Raw genomic sequence first — 19,148 nt, forward strand, 5'->3', positions numbered from 1 at the left:
AAAGGAACAGGTAGTGAGTGGGAGGTAAGGCAGGTCGGGGAGAGAGGGAGGTGCAGTGAGGAAGAGGAGGGAAATCCAGTATCAGCACGTCAGCTGGGGTCCCAGGGAGCATCAACTGTTGCCAACTACAGGGGAGGCACTAGCAGGGAAAAGAAGGGCATGAGCTTAAATAGGGTCAGCGCCAGCTCCCCACATTTGTATGTACATTCCTCATTGATAGTAAGGGCCTGGAGAATGATCATTTTCTTTGGTTTCTACGTTTAGAGATCAGGGACTGGAAGGGTCTCTGCAGGAACCGAGTGAATTGTTCCAATGAAACATTCCACAGAGAAACCAAAACAAAGGTTATTTCCTCAAAATGAGGTTGAGGTTTTGGATAATGAGCCTCAAGACAACCTTCAGATTTGGGGTCCTGATAGAGTTCTGGTGGGTTTTGTTTTGGTTTTGACTTGATGCTAGGCATTGTTGGGAAGACCCCCTAACGCAGCTCCCACCCTGCCGTGTCCTAACGTGTGTTCATTTCTGATAGCCAGTGAGGGAATCTCAGCCACCCCGCCGCCACCACCGGCAGCCGCCAATCCACAGGTGGGTTTTCACTGCAGTGGAATGATGGGCTGGAGGAGTTGCTGATAAACTGTGTCAGAATTGTTAATGGGAGATAAGGAACACAGACTCTACTACGCTGGTGTGACAAGTCGTCACAGGCACATGATAAACCGCATGGTGATGATGATGATGATGATGACTGCCTGCAACAGCTATTGCCACACAGGCTTGACATAACTCCAGTCTACCACTAACAACAAAAACAATCCACTAACAATGAAAACAATCAGATTGCAGCGTAGGACGTCTAACTTGCAGCTCTCCTCCCACTCCATGGGGAGGTCCCTCTCAGAGCCCTTCCTATGTAATGAATGAGTACTTACAGGCAGTGGTGCAGATGGAGCCCACGTGGTACCGAGTGCCCGACAGGGAGGCCAGAGCTTTGGCCGCACAGTTCGCCACCTTGTCCTAGGACAGGAGTCAGCAGAGTGAGAAAGACTGGGTGCCACATCCTGGCATGCTTCAGCTCTTCTGCACTGCAATGGTTGGGAAGCTTCTAGGCCCCTCCCCTGGTTTTCCCTTCTGGTCTCCTCATCTTTCCCCTCCAACTATGCTGAGGCCTGATTCCAAAGTGAGGGGAACTCCTTCTCCCGTCACATCCCCAGTCCTTTACTTCCAGTTTGGGGAAGGGAATAGAGACGTGAGAGAAGACGCACATGCGTCCTGAGAGTGTGTATATTATACACTCGAGCTCTCCAAAGACCTGGAAGGCTGATCACAGCCCGATAGGAATCTAGTACAGGCAACATCATCTTCACCTGTCCCAAGGGGAGGAAGTGTCAGGTTCATGGCTGAGAGGGAAGGCCAAGTGTGTTTGAGAGAAAACCTTAGAGTTGGGTATTCCAGAGTGGAGTAGGGACAGGGCTGCCCTTGTCCTTTGCAGAGCACCTACTTGAGGCCAGAATCCAGCCCACACTTAACCATGAGTCCTGTGTGTGCCAGGAGGTTTATGGGCTAGCTGTGGCCCTGGGCAGAAGGATGCGATGCAGCTGACCAGCACAGAGGGGGAGGATTGCAGTCACTTGGCAGATGCCAGCCCAGCTCTGTCAGTCCACTCTCTGTGCCTGTTCACATCCTAGGTGAGCCACTGTATGTGGCAAAGAGCACGGCCAGGCGGTGGCTGACACGCTTCTCAAACTCTATCTCAGCTGGAATGAGGAGCGCCTCCCCCTCTCCCAACACAATGCCACTCCCAGCTCTTGGCAGCCAGTGGGTCTGCAATGGGTTTTGGCCAGAAACACAAGTGAGAAGGGAAGGCAGGGATCAGAAGTGTGGTTCTTGGAAGTCACAGCAAATGTAGAAATAAGGGCACATCTTCTTCCTATTCCCAGTAGGCCTGATAAGGCAGGGAAAGAAGATGGGACTCTTAATGAAATAAGCCCAGGCTCCAGAACTTTCCTTGTAAAGCTGCGCAACCACCATCTCGGCAGCAGGCGAGGGCAAAGCAGGCCTGGGGTGGCTGGGGGCCAGCCCATCACTCACCAGCTCGTCAGCATCGGCGGCCTTTTTGTCCGTATACCCATATGGGTACATCAGCAGCTGCGAGTAGCTGTGCAAGTCGATGAAGCATTTGAAATTCCCATGCTCTTGAATGAAATCTACCACCGATTTCACCTCCACTTCAGAATTGGCATGGGGTCCGTGGTACACTTCGGAGCAAGGATTGTCGCTGGCTCCCCCTCCTAGGGGGTGGAGGGAGGGTGGCCCAAGCACAAACATTATTTAATCCATAGACCAAGAAAACAGAAATGCAGAACCCACAATTTAGAGCAGGGGCAATGGGCTGGCCACTGCTCAGTGCCCCCCGGGGAACCTAGGTCACGGCGGGGATGTTGAGGGGAGGGTGCAGGAATGGAAAGTCAGGGTGCTGGATCTGCAACAGCTGAGAAAGAAAACTGGCAGGAATCCTTGAAAAGGGTAAAGTTGACCTTATATTGTATCACTAACAACTGTCATAAATCATTAATATCACACCTGACAATGAGATGTAATTAATAAGTAGTCTAGATAATTAATATGAATACCAATTAATAATGAAAATGACTCCATTTATTCTGGTGTCAACTCGTTCTCTTGGTTCAGATCCTAATGGCAGTGTGCTGCCAAAAATAATCTATTGTTGTGGCGAAAATCTCTTGATTATTTGACAGGTGTTCAGAAATACTGTCTTCGATATTACTTCACTGTGTAGTTCCCCGAGGTATCTGGCGTGTGCAAAACCAGCCCTGGGGTGGAATCTCTGACCTAACTTTGTATCAGCTCCTTTCCCACGGTCACATTATTTCCACCCCCCACCCCATGGTTTGCATGCTCTTCCCGTGCAAGCGAAAGAACAAAACATCTGTAGAGCAGTGAGGGAGAACCATTAGGAGTTGGAATTGCAAGGGGAGCTCAGATTCCAACTCTTAACCATAAACTCTCGAGACTGTTTTTGAGCTTCCACGGTCTCATTTCAGGTAATAAAATTCCCTGTAGGTCAGAAGAATTGTAAATAAGATAATGCATGGGAAAGTGCCGTTTGGCACAATTGTGAGGATGATTTTTAAATACAGGGAACTCAGAACCCAGGTCTCCTCATTTCATTGTCTTTCCATCACATCAAAGAGCGGAGGTTCATATTTATACATCTGAGGGTAAACTGCTGGAGTTTAATTCTTACCACATGCAATCTTGCCTGTCACGGGAACAGTGCTAACTGCCCCCTTCTGGGTCGCCTCAGGAGCCCTCCACCCACAAGCTGGGTGAGCAGTGTATAAGGAAGAGGCATGGATGTATATGTCTAAGACTATGACAGTTTTTCGAAAGGTTGCTGGTTCAATTCCCAGTCAGGGCACATGCCTGGGTTGTGGGCCAGGTCCCCAGTTGGGGGCATGTGAGAAGCAACCAATCAATGTATCTATCTCTCGGACACTGATGTTTCTCTCCCTTTCTTCCTCCCTTTCCCTCTCTAAAAGTAGATAAATAAAATCTTTTTTAAAAGACTATGATGGTTTTTCAATATTAGTGTTCTCTCAGGAGAATAGGAATTACTGAGTTGTTCTCTTTCAAAACTATAAAAGAAAAAAAATTTTTAAACAAGACATGGAGGGCATAAGGGACCCACCAAGTCTCTCAGAGAATCAGCAATGGAGCCATTTGGAGCCCTGTGGACCAGGTAGCCTGGGGGCAACAGGGTGTGAGAAGCCACTCTCCAACCTACCCGCAAAACTGGCATTCCAATTTCTATTCGGATCAACGCCGATGCAGGAGCTTCCAGGATGTAGGGACCGTGTCTTCCTCCAAAGTCGGTTCTGCAAAATCCACCAAGGAAGGAGCAAAACATTCAGAGGTGGGTCAGGGCACAAGAGAGGCAAAGATTTTCTTTTGGGGGCCAAAGATGGGGATGAGCATTGTGGGTGGGGCGAGCTGCTTAACAGTTCTACCCGTAGGATAATCGGGGCTCCTGTCCTCTCCCCTCAGGGCCCTTCTGGCTCTGAGACAGGGACGCCCTCAAAATGCCCCGGTGAGAACTTTATAACACAAGAACCAGGCTGATGGCACCTGAACCCACTGAGGGATTTCTGGCTTTGGGAAAAGTGGGACAAATGGCCATTACGCACCTGAATGATCACCGATATGTTTGGAAGCGCACAACTATTGTGTTCTTGCCTAAAAAAGTCACGTGAATCCAACCAAGCCTCTAGATCTGATTACTAGCACGTAGGGAACACAGGGCTGAGAGAACACATCGAACAGCATGCAGCAGAGAAGCCATCAGCCAAATCCAGAATGCCAGACGTGCCCCAGGACGGTCTACTTGGTTTCCCCCCAAATGAATATTTTTAAAAGACGTGTGTGGGATGGCACTCACTATTATAGAATGAACACGTCTGCTGAGCCACAACAGCCCAAAGCAGGCACAGATCCTTCTTTGGATCCTGATTTCAACAAATGGACCTAAAGAATTTCTATCACCTTTTCAAAGGTAATAGTGGCATGGTGTTTGTTTCTTTGTTTTAACTACCATTAGCTAGAGATGTATACGAAAGAAATCTTGGGTGGAATCACTTGATGTCTGGGATTTGCTTTAAAATGTCAGGAAAAATATGTGTGGGAGGGAAAGGAATGAAAAGATTGGCAGCTCGCTGATACTCATTCAGGATCCATGTAGGAAGTTTATTAGACTAGAGTCTCTAAGAAAAAACATTCCCTGGTGATTCCCAGCTGAGAGAATGACTGGAGAACAAGACCCTCCCCGCCCCCCCAAGGAAGCTGATTACACACGCATTGTGGAAGTTTTCCCCAAGGTCATGCAAATACTTAGTGGCGAAGCAAGGAATTCAACAAACAAGTCTTAACTCCAAGCAGCCCATTTGGTGTTGCTCACTTGAGTGTGCGTGTATACATATCCATCGGGATTGGCCACCGGCAACAAGAAAACATCCATTTTCTCCAAGATGGAGGTGACACCTGGATCCTTCCCGTAATCAGATACAATCTAAGTAGAGATAACGAGATTGTCAGCTATGCCCTTGAGGGATGGATGGTTAGGTCCCCACATGCCCAGCTGCTGGAAGAGCACCCTCCGCAGCCTCCCCACCACCACCAAAGACACAGCTCTCTGAAAAGTCCTCACTGTACTTGAACCTGGGGGAACAGGGCTGCAGGATGACCTCAGCTGCAGCAAGCCCTGGACCGTCTGGTGTATTCATTCCTTCCAGGGGGTGGGAACAGGGGAGGGGAGGGCCACACATCACGGCAGTTATTAGGAGCCTGAGCCCCCATGCTAGGCATAGGAAGATGGGTCTCCACAAGCACTACCCCTCCTCTCCCAGGCTGGCTTCCCAGGGGCACACGGGGGCAGCATGAGGTCCCTGAGGGCCTGGGGGGCTGGGAAGGAGCCAAAGGCAAAGCTCAGCTGAGTTGGGCTGCTGACAAGGCTCCACTCCCTTTCTATGGGGCTAACTGTGGGTAGGTGTTTCGGGGCCACCCCTGCAGCTCATTAGCTTGCTCACGGCCATGAATGCACTCTGTCATTTAGCCACGGTGGCTTGACCAAGGAGCTCTGACCTTTTGCTTCTCTGAAATGAAAAGGCCTCTAGCCTACCGTGTCTTCCCACCTCATCCCCTGCCTCATGGGGGGGGGGGGGCCCAGAGTTCTGGCCTAATACCAGGCGACACGACCTTCCTCGCGGTCCACATGGCCGTGGCCTGTGAGATCCACTCCCGGGAATGAATGCCTGCGTTCAGCCAAATGGCCGGCCACTGACTGCCCCTTCCAGTGCTGAACTGTGGAAGGAAAAAAAGACCAGATAATGACCCTCCGGCCCCCGTTCTCAGCTCACCTCTCCCCTCTCCAGCTCGCCCCTATTCATTTAATCTATTTAAGACAATTCAGAGACCAAATGTTCCTGAGGTCACCATTTATTTATCAGTTTATCTGTGACTGGGAAGCTTAATTGGCCGGCTGGCTGGCGGGCCCAGCCACTGCTCCAGGGTTGGACGCGAAAAGGAAGGGGAAACAATTGCCATTGTGAATGATAATGCCAGTGCGATTAGAAATGATATTGTGTCCCTTGGAAAACCTCAAATGGTATCCCAACAGAGAGAGACAGGAGTGCATGAACCAGCCTGCTCTGGTGGCTGCAATAAATGAATTGGACTTTTAAAAAGAGGAAGAGGAGGTTCACTATAGCTCTTTGTAAATGGCATTAAGTGAATTCTGGCTCTTGCTTTCTAGTGGGTCCCCCTCCCCACCCAGGACAGGGCTTGGTGCTAATGATGCTATCAGATTGGCAAATTTATAAAGATTACTTGAGAGCGAGCAGCTCCATGGCAGGTCTCCTCCCACTGGTAGTTTAACCACTTCCCTGAGCCTGCGTTCTTCAGGGGTGAGAGGAAGCTAAGGGTGTGACCAACTCTTAGCATCATAAGTCATTCCATGGTTCGTATCTCCCAGTTCTTTTTTATTCATTCGGCCAGATTATGTATGTGATTTCTGTTATTGCCATAAATTCTCTACCTCCTCTGCCAATATAGACCTGAACCTGTTAGAAATATCTGGAAATTAGGCTTTGTGCAGCCAAGGATCATAGGCTGGGCTTAAAATTACATCAGCCCCAAAATTAGCTTCCTAGATTGCTTTTCAAATAAGTGCCCCTAGAAGCAGAATAGAATTTCTAGAACTCTCCCACTTGGTCGTGCTATTTACGGAAGGTGGGAACAAAGGCAGAGGGCTGTGCCCTGAGAGCTTTCTGGAACACTCATCCCGTAGGCATCCCTGATCCGGCCCTTCTGGCCAAACCCAGAGTGAGATGTGCATGCAGGGGACTGTCTGTGTCTGTCAGACCGAACCCCAGCCCTGGCAGAGTCTCTCAACCTCGCCTTCCTCCCCGAAGTCGAAGAGCTGCCCCTGGCGGAGGCTGATAGCTGGGTCTCGGGCAGGAGGACCCGGGAGCCGCCACCCAGCCCGGCCCTCCAATGGGCAGGGGCCTCACCTTCAGTACATACATGGGCCTGTTTTCAAACGAATGTCCGATCTTCACCCTGCTCGCCAGATCGGGAAAGTCTCCAGCGATGCTGTCCATCTCCCGGTAAATCTGAAGCATGAAAAAGTGAACCCAGAGGCATTTTTAGAATTTGTTCATCTCTGGGTAGGTATCTACGAACTTCATGCTGTTGATCTTAATGGTGTCTTCCAGCCCATAACCTTGGGGTTGACAACGTAATCAGCTCTGAATGCTTATTCTTAAAGAAGTGCCTAAAGAGCCCCTTTTCTACAAATTTTCTAGAGAATAACACATTTGTATCCATCCACAAAACTATAGCCCACTGAACTAATCCTCGGCTCCTGCAGGGTGGCCCACGGAACCATCCTAGGCTGGCTCTATGACCCTAGTTAGCCCGGGTACTTGAAATCAGTGCACTCCAGACTTTTCTAATCACTTTCTCCATCAGTTAAAAAAAATTAGCATTTATATATACAAATATATTTAGTACATTATAGAACAAAACAGTTTCACGGTCACACTGATAAATATAGATGTAGAAGCTGCAGTGGCGTCTCCCCCACGCCATGGACAGGCCCTCCCGTCGGAGGCGGCTCCTCCAGGCTCTACGAGAACAAGCGCGAAGCTGCCCGTCGTGGTTATGGGTGACTCGACTAGAGTTCACCCGTCTGTTGCTCAAACCTTTTGAGGGTCAAAAGAAGGAAGTAAACAGATTTATATTTAGACCTAAAACTGGAAGGAGGGCCTTTACAGAGGAGGAAAATGTGCGATCAATACACAGAATAATACCGAGCTCAAAGGGTTTATTAGAGTTGCAATCAATATGGCAAATTGAAGCAAGAAACCACTCCCTAAACACATAGGCAAGCCAGATAAAATACAGTGAAGATTATGCACAGCCAAGTTAAAAGCTGAAAAAGGGGAAATTGTAGGTGCCAGAGAAGGAGCGGGAACAAGCTGGCCAAGTGCAGGGCCCAGGATGAAGCCCAAGTAGCTGCCTTGGGGCCGAGGGTTTGCAGCAAACCAGGAACAGGGACAGAGGGCACAGGACCCCGTGTGGGGTGAGGAGCTGGAACTTGAGAGTTGGGAAGTGGCAAACAAGCCATGAAAGGGCCTGGAAATTCTATCCACTAACCATAGAAAGTGGTGCAAAAGCCAGATGCCTGCCCTGAGCCTCGAGAGGAAAGAGAGTCACTCAAGAAAGGTTAAAACACCCAGCTAAGTCTAGGGAGGGGGTCCAATTCACACCGCCAACATCAGGGGGAAACTTACCTGAGAAACCAACCAAAATAACAGCAACTGCAACACACACCAAGCCCTGAAACTAGAAATTCTAGTAGAAACAAACACAAAATTCCAACTAGAGAACTAAGAGCTAAGTGGTTGTAGGATATGAGCTCTTAAAAGGTGTTTTTAGAAAGAAACTGAATGTGATCAAGCCAAAGGGAAATGTTGGTACACAAGTCCACAGCAAAAGGGCCTCTCAGGGGAAAAGAGATAGCTGTAAACCAGATGACAATGACACCTAAGGCCAGAGGACCAGAGCCAAAAGCCAGTGGATAAGAAAGTGAAGCTGCCTGGGCAGGCAGATGGGACAGACGATGGAGTTTCCGGGATCCTGGGTAACATTTGCAACTGGTTAGCCAGCTAGGGATTGCCCAGTGTTAATGAAGCTAACATCCTGGGTTTAATCCCTCTTTGGGCCCTGAGCACTGCTTGGACCCTGAACTCTGCTTTTGTCTGTGGCCCTGGTCTGAACTCCTGACTTTGTCCATCTGTTTTGCAGATGTATGTCATTGGTCACAAGAAAGATCGAAGGACAATGCAGCTGGAAGTGTACAAAATAAACAAAGCTACTGATGATCATGAGGAAAAAGTGCAAGTAGTCCGTCAGAGTTTGAAGTAATCCCTCACTCACTAGAAGAAAAACAACTCAAAGTATATGCCTCACGAAGAAGCACGCCAGGACCACCATCGTTGGATGCCAAGAACGATGTGCATTGGCTATAGGAAGGAGAATACCAACTTAGATTTGGGGTGTGTTCCTAAGCTTGCAGCTTCCAGATTAACGAAGAAGACATTGAGGGGCCTAAGAGAACTGTATTGTACATGATGCAGTTCATTCTATTAGTTCCTCTTGATTCCTCAAGTTCCAATATCATATTAAATTATTCTGCTCCAAGTTTTTCATTTGAAGGGTTGGCTTACCTTGAAAGTCAGTCATCTGTATAAAGTGGTTTCTAACTAAACACGGCACCAAAACGCATTATGGAACAAATATATGTTATAAGTAGTCGTGATAAATGAGTGGAAATACTTGGTTAACCTTGAAATAACCACTTGTCTATTTGCCTGGAATAAGTAATATTCTAACTTGGGTGAATACAATACGAGGATTATGGTGGGGTACAAGGAGGTTAAATTCCAAGCACTAGAAATGACTGCAGTTATTTCAGGCCTCCTTTAAGGGGTTGCTTGAGAAAAGAATGAAACGTGGAAGAAAATGTTCAATTTGTCTTTTCACTATGCTCTTGGGTGCTGGTGGGAGTTAAGCAACCCAAGAACTAGAAAGGAATCCAAGTGTGCACATGTTAGCCCCTCAATGAAGGGATTTCATGCTAAAGACAAATCCCTCCTGGAAGGAAGGAAAGGGGTCACAAAACCCAGGACACTGATAACCTTGATCTTAACCTGCTCTGCAACACTTACAGCTTCCAAGGAATGGTAGGCCCCATAGTTGAAGTTATTACTACTCCGTTCTTGCTCTTCGTTGTGTTGCATTTCTTCATTCTCCTCATCTAAAAGGGCCTAAAACAGACATGGCAACACTGTAAGGTGGTCCATTGGAGATGGAGGTCCATGCTGTTTCTGCCACGTCTTGGCCCATGGCCCAACCAAGATGGCAGCACCCTCAGCACACATGTCAAACAGCACAAATGCCAAGGAGTGAAAGGTCAGACATCTTCCACATATATAAAATCTTATCCCTTGGTACCCATTGTACATTACCCCATTCAAAACCTCCTTACTTCCTGGAAGCGGTACATGTGCTATTTTGTTATTCTATACTATGAATCCTATAGACCTCAGCCTGCATCTGGTATCCAGTGCCTCTGAAATATACAGCTTGGGAAACCATTCAGAAACAAAGAAATTCTTATAACCACTCATACTTTGAAGGCTCCTGGCAGATGTCTACGACATGTGAGGATGATTAATAAGCTCACAGCTGCTCACGCCATCAGGAAACTCCCGGGCCAAATCACCAATTAGTCCATAACCCACCTCGATGAAGGGGAGAAAATGAGCCAGACACTGTCCTGCTGTTCAGATATAGGTCGTGAGGCTGGTGCCTAGGTAGGGTGGTGATGTTCCCTCTACTGAAGGTGCTGATGACATCCCCTCTTTCTCAAAGGATGCTTTTTATGGCTGGTCTCCAACACCCACCCCACTCTGTTCTTCCCTCCTGAATTCAAGTAGGGAAAGGGAGAGAGACTTAATGCTTGTGGGTACCTCTGAAACACCAGTCACTGTTAGACGTTTTACGTATACTTAATCACTCTTCTCAATAAATCGCATGAAGTAGTTATCACTATTACCATTCTACCAATGAAGAAACAGAGGCTCAGGAGGCTAAAAGCTTGCCCTGGCCAGGTAGCTCAGTTGGTTAGAGCATCATCCTGATGGGCCAAGGTTTTGAGTTCAATCCCCAGTCAGGGCACATATAAGAATCAACAAATAAATGCATAAATAAGTGGGATAACAAATTGGTGTTCCTCTCTCTCTCTCTCAAATTTTAGAAAAAGGTGGGTTTTTTTTTAAAGAAAAGAAAGAGATTACAAGCATGTCTAAAGTCACACAGCTAGTAGTTAACAAAATCAAGATTTCAGTCTGTCTGGTTCCCTACCCTACGTACACCCTTTCTACCACGACATTCTCCTCTCACAGGCCATTGCCCCTCACTTCCACACTCCTCAATATCTTCATCCGTAAAATGGAGAAATGCGAGACCAGAACCTCAGAATGTTCCACCCCGACTGCCGTGTCCTATGCAGGACAAGTGAGGGGCCTTGGTTTACCCACCTGCAGGTCTTCAATTGTCACGGAGTAATCTAAGCCTTGGGACTGGAGGAAGAATTTGACTGGCTGCAGACTGACAGATGGAACCAGGACATCCACAGGACGGCCCGAGGTAGAGGAAGATTTCCAGAGGTTGAGCTGAAGATAGCAGCGAGAAAACCAGGTTAAAGGACAGTTCAGGTAACAGGTATAAGGAGCCCATTCTTCTGAAACAACTGCCAAAAGTCAGGGCAAGCTCTGAGGAGCTGGGCGCAGGCCCGTCCAGCAGACAGGAAATGCCCTTCTGCCCCATCAACCCTCTCGGTGAGAGGGAGGCGTGTGGACCAGTACAGGGTCACACACAGAAACTCTTCAGAAATAATATCGGGGTGCAAGTCTTCTCCCACCAAAATTAGAAGACACCCAAGAGGTCCAGGTACCTTAAAGTTGTCTGAATTCACTAGCTCATTTAGCTTGCTGATCTCGTCTCCATTTCTGACATTAATCCTAAAAACCTGGTGCCTGGAGAAAGAGAGAGAAAATAAATAAAAAAGAAAGCAAAAGATAATGGTGAGCTTTTGGCTGGCAAATCAACCCCAAACCTCCTATCCCAGACATAACTTCGCCAAATGAGAGGAAATGGTCTAGTCTTCGGTTATAACGTATAGCCATTAAAAACAAGAGTACGTGGCAAATATGAAAAAGTGCTTATGGTATAACTTTAAGGGAAAGATTAAGTGAAAGAGCAGGACACAAAACTGTATGTGTGCCATGATCTCCGGGATGGAAAAAGCAGATGCACTGGAAGGAAGACAGAAACGGAAATACAGCAAATGCTGACAGTGCTCGTGTTCGGGTCGCCGGGTTATGGATGACTGACTTTTCCCCCTTGTATCTGTTTTCTGTAATGCGGTCGTATTACTTTATAATGAAAAACATATATATTTTGCAGAAAGGAATGTTCCTGAGTTACACGCAAAGCTAACTCGAGACATAAAGAAGCACTTCTTCACTGTCAGGGGCTGCGACTGAACTCCGGCTCCAGGTCTGTGCTGGGAAGAGGCTGGGAAAGAGAACAGACCTCCCATCCCCGAAGAGTTCGCTCTTTTCCTCTTAGCAAACAGAGGACAGGCCGGGTGCTCTTTCAAGCTCATCCAGCTCCCGCTCCCTATGAAAATTCGAAGGAGATAAGGGCCGAGGGGCTGAGGCTGAACTTGGGATTCAGTCCTCCCAAGGGGCGCCTGACGGGGCCCAGAGGGAGCCGGTGGTCCCGAGCTCCCCTTTGTCGTTCATCCTGCACTTGTTTCAGACACACTGTTTAGCATCCGCAGCCACGGCAGGGGTAGAGGCCCCCCGAAGTCCTGTGTGTGGGTGGGAGAAGGCCAAGCCTGAAAAGCCGTCTTTGTGCTCTGGCAGGCTCAAGTAGCCAGGGGAGCCATTAAGCCGTTGCTAGGTGACAGGCCGAAAAAATCCGCACTCGATGCTGTCACATGCGTCATCCCTTTGACATGAATGAGTGCAGGAAGAGCTGGTGGAGAGGGCTGTGGGCTGAAGGACCTGTTGACAGAGAAAATGGTTCTGTCACAGGGAGCTAAACGTGCAGCCTCACGTGGCAGATCAGCGTCTCCTCATCAGAAAGCCAGCTCGATCTGGTTGCACTCTCAGGGTGTAAGCTTGTTCTGGAAGCTTCTCCAGGATCTCTGTGGGGGGCAGGGGGAGGTCTAGTCCAGCCCCGAGGAGGCAAGGACCCCTGAAGAATTGCTTCCGCCACAGGTGGCAGGTCTGGAGGAAATGCCAGTGCCAAAGGCTCACTTTCTCGCAACTCGCCTGCCCTCCACAGGGTCCCGGGAGGTGGGCAGCTAACTGCACCCCCTGGATGCTGCTGGGGCCATTGTGGAGAAGCCACTGGCTGGGCAGTTCTCAGTCTGAACCCTGCAGGCTTGCTAGGATTTGGATTGCAGCCCTGGGAAGATGAGGAGTCAAACCACCATTTCTTTGACACAGGCAGGCAGCCTCACAAAAAAGGGAAGAGTTTAAAACAGAAGGGAAATCCTTACTCCTGGCTGAACACCAGGGCCCATCTGCCAAACTCATGCTCTGTCACAACCCACCCCCAACCCTGCAGAAAAAGAACGTCTTAGGAGTGGTGTTCTAGAAAGCGCCTGTGCGCTGATATTGGCAAAATTAGGCGTTTGTAAAAGACAGCAGTGACAAGAGCAATCACAGAGAAGCAGGGGAGGGGGCAAGGACAGGAAGAGAGAAAAAGGAGCCTAAGAATGAGGAGCTCTCAGAAGTACACAGATCCTGTTGCACATTCACGCAGGGCATTCGCTTTACTTTTTCCAAAGTGGTTACTTCACAACAGAACTTCCGAACTCCTGGGAGTCCACGCCAGCCAGGGGTCCCAGGGAATCTCACGGCCCTGTGATGACCGAGTCCACAGCCCACTTCATCCCACCCGAACCAGCCCAGCCACAGAGACACAGCTGTAGTTTTCAGACAGGCGGTAGGGAAGATGTGGACCCAAAAGGGGCCCTGTAATGTGGCCCAAAGTAAAGTCACAGAATAATCTGATTATAAATTCCTGACTGGGCAGGTCATAGTGGGTAGTCACGTCCCAGGTCTACAAAAGGTGTATCTGCACCTGAAGCAAAGCCGTGTCCACTGTTTGAATGCCTCTCTTTCAGACCCCTCAAGGGAGCACATAATCTTGTTAACTACCCTGTAATCCCCACCTTCCTGTAATCTTCCTTACCGGCCCTCCTTAATTCCGAATGGATAAAAGAAGCTGAGAAGCTGTCATTTTCCAGAGCATTTGAGATCTTGCCTCCTTGGCACTTGGTCTCTTTGGCTCCGATAAACTCCCATCAGCTCTTACAAAAAGTCTCTACAGATTTGGACATTTAACATCACAAAGGGCTGGTGCAGAGTAGAGTCTTTGCCCCTCTGCCCCTTCTTCCTGCACCTTCCTGGCTCCAGCCTCAATGAAATCCCAAATTCACCACGTACTTTGCCTTTGTATGCCTTTGCACATGCTGGTCCTTCTGCCTGGACACCCAGCCCTTTTCCTTAGTTGCCTGGCAATCTCCACCCAGGCTTAGGACCAACTTCCATCACATATGAGGTTTTCCCTGCCCAGAGGCACAGTGAGGGGCGGACTTCAGAGGACACTGAAACCAGGGAGGAGGGGCTGTCCCATGTTATTCACATGAACATACGTCCATCAAAACCTGGAAGCGAGAGAGCGTAAGTGGGTGCCAAGTGAAAGGCAGCCTTTTCCTCGTCCTCCTTGTCTTTGTCTATTGAGAATTGTCCTTCCCAGTGTGGAGAACTGAACACTGCCTAGCTCCACCATCTGGAAATCCATTTAAAGACCTTAAGCTCGTTGTGATTATGGAAGGTTGGCTGGGAGGGGGTATATGATAGGATTTGCAGGTTGTTATCCTCCCCCCCCTCCCCCGCTACTCCACACAGGTATTATTACAGCTCTTCTTAGCTCTGGCCTCTCTGATACCCAGGCTGTCCTGCCACTGCCTCTGCACAGTCGCTGATCCCATGTTCCAAACAAGTCACCTTGGTGCTGCACTTCTCTCCCTTCCAAGTGGCCGGGTCTTTGTGCCTTTCTCACCTGCATGCCCAGCCAGGCAGAGCATCCACCACGAGTGCTGAGAGAGGCCTGCGCTGAACTCTTCGATGCCCGCCAGCTGCTACTGATGCTGTGCCCAGTTCTGCAGCCACTTCCTGTCCTCTGCCTGCCCCACACCTCCAGGCATCCTGGCCACCACCTGGCTCTTACAATGACTGAAGACCAGCGCAGCAGACACCCGCAGAGTGAGAGAGACTAGGGAAGTGAGTGAGTGCAGTAGAAAGAACAGGGACTAGAACTGGAGAGGGTTTTTGTGGGGGGAGGAGGCCATCGACTTCATCTCGTTGGCACTGTCACCCTCCAAGCCAACCTGTGTCCTGGCTTCCCAACCACTTGAATGCTTAGAGGCCAGTTTCCACTTGCTCTAAATGTTCACCTTCTGGAAAAAAAACCATACAAATAAAAATAAAATAAACGTTCACCTTCTGGGACATGTCTCTGGACCCCACCTGTCTTGACCCAGGGGCCCTGCTGCATTATCAGAGAAGTTTGTATCCTAAGAAGTGAAGATGTTTCAGCCGAGCCAGTAGCTGCAGTGGAGCCTAACAGCTCCACGCAGCAGCCCGTACGGCAGCAAGCGCGGCTGGTGCGCTGAGCTGTCTGAGGGGCTATCTCCCTCCCTGGCCACCTGCCGTGCCTAATGCCTCTGAGCTATGTGGCAGTAGATGCCAGGTGTGAACAAAAATTATCACCATAAAAATTACTCAATTTTCTGGAAGTATATTGTCCCCCCCTTATCCGCGGTTTGGCTTCCCATGGTTTCAATTACCTGAGAACGTGGCCTGAAAATATTAGCTGAAAAGTTCCAGAAATAAACAATCCTAGGTTTTCAATTACACACCGTGCTGAACACCTCACTCCATCTCGTCTCATGCCTTCACATCATTGCAAGGCAAAGGGTGAGTACATTACAATGAAATATTTTGAGAGGGAAAGATCATGTGCATATGACTTTTATTACAGTATATATTGTTATCATTGTTTTACTTTATTATTAATTATTTTCCATCTCTTACTGTGCCTAATTTATAAAGTAAACTTTATCACGAGTATGTATAGAAAGAAACACAGTGTGTATGCGGTTTGGTACTATCCATGGTTTCAGGGGTCCACTGGGGGTCTTGGAATGCATCCCCCACAGATAAGGGGAAACTACTGTGATCACCTCAGTAGCAAACATCTCCGAAGTCCCTCTGGCCGGAAAGCACAATAGAGCAGACTAGTAGATGCAGATGGATCAGTGAGATACAGGATTCTATCTGGAGATCACCTTGTGACACAGCAAAAGGGGATGGGTTTTACATTCAGAGTTCCAGCTCCGCTGCTTACCAGCTACGTGGCCTTGGGCTGGTTTCTCAATCTTTCTAAGGCTGAGTTGTTGGTTGTTTTTTTTTTTCATGTTTAAATTAAGGAAAATAACACTCCTGCCTGGCAGAGTTGTGTGATCCAAAAGATAAAGCACACGAAAGCTTTTTGCCAACGGCAAAGCATTTATGCAGTGATGAGTTATTAGAATTCAGCCTGCCAGCAGGGTACCATGGCATCCTTTCATCTCTCCTACCCCCGGTGCCCTCTCTCCTCAAACCACAGAGCATGTGTGCACACAGTGCACAGGTGTATCCTCCCAAACCTCCGCGTCCCAGACAGGACAGCATGGCTCTACTGAGCCTTCACCACTAACAGGGAGGTGGAACCAAAAGGCCTAAGACCCAAGTTTTCCCTTAAGTAGGACAGAAATCAGAAACAATTTCCGGTCATTCTATGTTATGAATTACCCTGAATGACCAGAAATTGTTTCTGATTTCCATCCTGCTTAAGGGAAAGAGAAGATGCTTAAGTAAGAAAGAAGATGCCTGGAACTGATCTTACGAATAAGAACTAGGAAGAAAAAGAACTGGCAGGAGTTTAGGGAGCAAGGAAGGACCACAGAGGCCTCCTAGTCCTGATTTCACAGGTACCATTGAGCGTGAGAGACAAGTAACTTGTCCGGGATGACACAGAGAAGAGCGGGGATAGGAGCCCAGGCCTTCTTTCTCAGTGCCACTCTGCTTGAAGTACCACCAGCCATTCATTTCCCAATCCATCTGACTCCCATATTGCTGAACTAACTGAGTAATAATAAGTCCAAAAGGAACTTACCCACGAAACTTTTCTCCGCCACAGATACCGGGCACCATAAGGGCCCCAAAGAGCAGTATCCACTTCATGTCCCAAGGGTGTCAGTTACACCGTGGCTGAGTCAAGCTGTATTTATAAGGAGTCTGAGGCAGACTCAGGTCCTCAGAAATGCTAGTGAGATTCCCAAGCAGCCTCGCATGATTCTCCCATTCCTTTGGAGTGACAAAGGCCAGCCTCCCGATTCACAAGATCAGGAACTTGCTCCTCAGGCTAGAAAACTCTGGGCCACAGGTGCCATAGAGATTGCTCAACACTGTATTTAAATAGTGTTTTTCGACTAAATAGGAAGTCCCACAGTGCTGAATGGAATTCCAACTAACAGGAGACGCCAGGTTGTAAACTTCAGACAGAGCTGCCTCTGGAGTTAAAAAAAAAAATGTGAAGACTAGCAAAGAAATGCCCAGCCAGCTCCAAGAACACACACTTGACCAGCCCTGTGAGAGAATCCACCAGAGCAAGTCACCACGAGGACTGTCTATGTCCTGGTGTTAGGAATCGGACACCTAACTCCTTGGACTCCAGTAAGAAAGTAGAAATATATGAGCTAAAAGGTATAGGAAGAATGCGTTAGTCTGAATAAATTACCTGTTTTCCTTAGGGTCTGAGCTAAAGTTAAGACTTCATGGAATTATGAAAAATAAGACTTTCTTGTATTTGTGAGGCTCTGAGTCTCTAGTGGCCTTGTCCCCAAGTCACAGCAGGATAAATGGAAGACACCTGTGACCTCCACGGCTTCTTCACGGACTCCGGGGCCTTTGAGTCTATTGTGGGAGCCCCAAATCCCACCAGCCTCCCCCACCCCACTGCCCCCCGGACTGCACTCTCTCTGCACTTGCTAAGGGGAGTGGATAGAACCAGGGGTGGCGATTGGGACAAAGAAAAATTATTCTGATATTTGTTCAAACTGTACGGAAGACGTTATTCAAAATTACTGCACTAGGGGTCATGTAATCAGGGAAAGTAATTGTGTCCGACCCTGAACACTATGAAGACCACGGAGTGCGGGGTCAGCAGATGGACGACTGCTAAGAGGAGACATTGAGCGTACGTAGGGGCTTACTGGCCTAACTGGCCTCGCAGGATTCTTGCTAAAGGCAGGCCAAGGGTTGAAACAGCAGGAGTGGAAGATAAGAAGCTTGATCAGATAGCAAGGCTTAGGGGACAATGTCCTTAGCAGGACTCTTTGCTGAGACCAACTTAGGGCCCAAGCATAAGCCTAGTCAAAGAGAGGACTCAGAGAAGCCATCTAAGGTTTGGTCAAGGAGAGTCTTTGTGAGGAGCCAAGTGCCTGGGGTTCCTGCCAGAGCTCCTCATCCTTCCCAGGCTGAAAGTGAACTCCTTTGCCCATCCCGATCCATCTCAGACTGGGTTCTCCTTCACCAAGGTGGATTTCAGCTTGGGTATTAGTAACAAGAAAAACTGAGACCTGAATCTGCAAGAAATGTGAACTAAAGAATCAAACGCCCACCCTGACTGACTCAGTTCTCAGTTAGTTGGAACATCGTCCGGTGTAGCAAAATGCTGTGAGTTCGATCCCCAGTCAGGATGTGTGCGGGAAGCAGCCAGTAGTCTCTCTCTCCCTGTCTTTCCCTTCCTGTCTCTCTAAAATCAATCAACATATCCCCGGGTGAGCATTAAAAAAAAAAAAATCAAGTACCCAGAATTCCATGCAAGCTGAAATTCACTTCCTATCCCTTCCTCTTCAGAGAAAATCATCCACATGAAGAAAATTTCAACCCCTAATGGAAGTAAATGTCTAAAGAGAAATTATATGGAGTCTGAGACCCAGACTTGATGAGGCAACCATGAGGGAGTGTCACTAGTTTGGGTCCCCACCAGTGTTTATAACATGGCATACCAGAAAGAGAAAAGCAAAGACAATAATGGGACCAGAGGACACAGTACCTGGCAAAACACTTGGAACAGTGTAGTTGCTTAATTAGTATTTACGGAGCAAATGAACTCAGAAGCCCCTTTTTAGCTCTAAAATGCTACTCGATTAAGAAGAAGGAGCCAACACATGTGCCACCACATGGATGAACCCTGAAATCATTATGCTAAATAAAATAAGCCGGTCACAAAAGGACAAACGCTACGAGAGAGACCCCCCCCAAAAAGCAGAATTACCTCTGGAGGGCGGGCCCCTTGCAGCACAGGCTCCCCCGACTAGG

The 19,148-nt window shown here is 48.4% G+C and overlaps 1 protein-coding gene across 1 annotated transcript in view; it reads right to left on the reverse strand.

Moving 5' to 3' along the window:
• Nucleotides 1-17,006, reverse strand: part of CPA4 (carboxypeptidase A4) — a 39,781-nt gene extending 22,775 nt beyond the window's left edge. The window contains exons 1-10 of the mRNA XM_053657118.1: nt 16,939-17,006; nt 11,594-11,675; nt 11,178-11,312; nt 9,804-9,902; nt 7,083-7,184; nt 5,770-5,874; nt 4,973-5,083; nt 3,806-3,896; nt 2,089-2,288; nt 930-1,014 (exon numbers count right to left, since the gene is read on the reverse strand). Of these exons, the coding sequence (XP_053513093.1) occupies nt 930-1,014; nt 2,089-2,288; nt 3,806-3,896; nt 4,973-5,083; nt 5,770-5,874; nt 7,083-7,184; nt 9,804-9,902; nt 11,178-11,312; nt 11,594-11,675; nt 16,939-17,006 (1,078 nt within the window). The remainder of the gene's footprint in view (nt 1-929; nt 1,015-2,088; nt 2,289-3,805; nt 3,897-4,972; nt 5,084-5,769; nt 5,875-7,082; nt 7,185-9,803; nt 9,903-11,177; nt 11,313-11,593; nt 11,676-16,938) is intronic.
• Nucleotides 17,007-19,148: the final 2,142 nt, after the last annotated feature.

Source organism: Artibeus jamaicensis, unplaced genomic scaffold (assembly GCF_021234435.1).
Source record: "Artibeus jamaicensis isolate MK-2021 breed Jamaican fruit bat unplaced genomic scaffold, CSHL_Jam_final scaffold_3307, whole genome shotgun sequence".
NCBI lineage: Eukaryota > Metazoa > Chordata > Mammalia > Chiroptera > Phyllostomidae > Artibeus > Artibeus jamaicensis.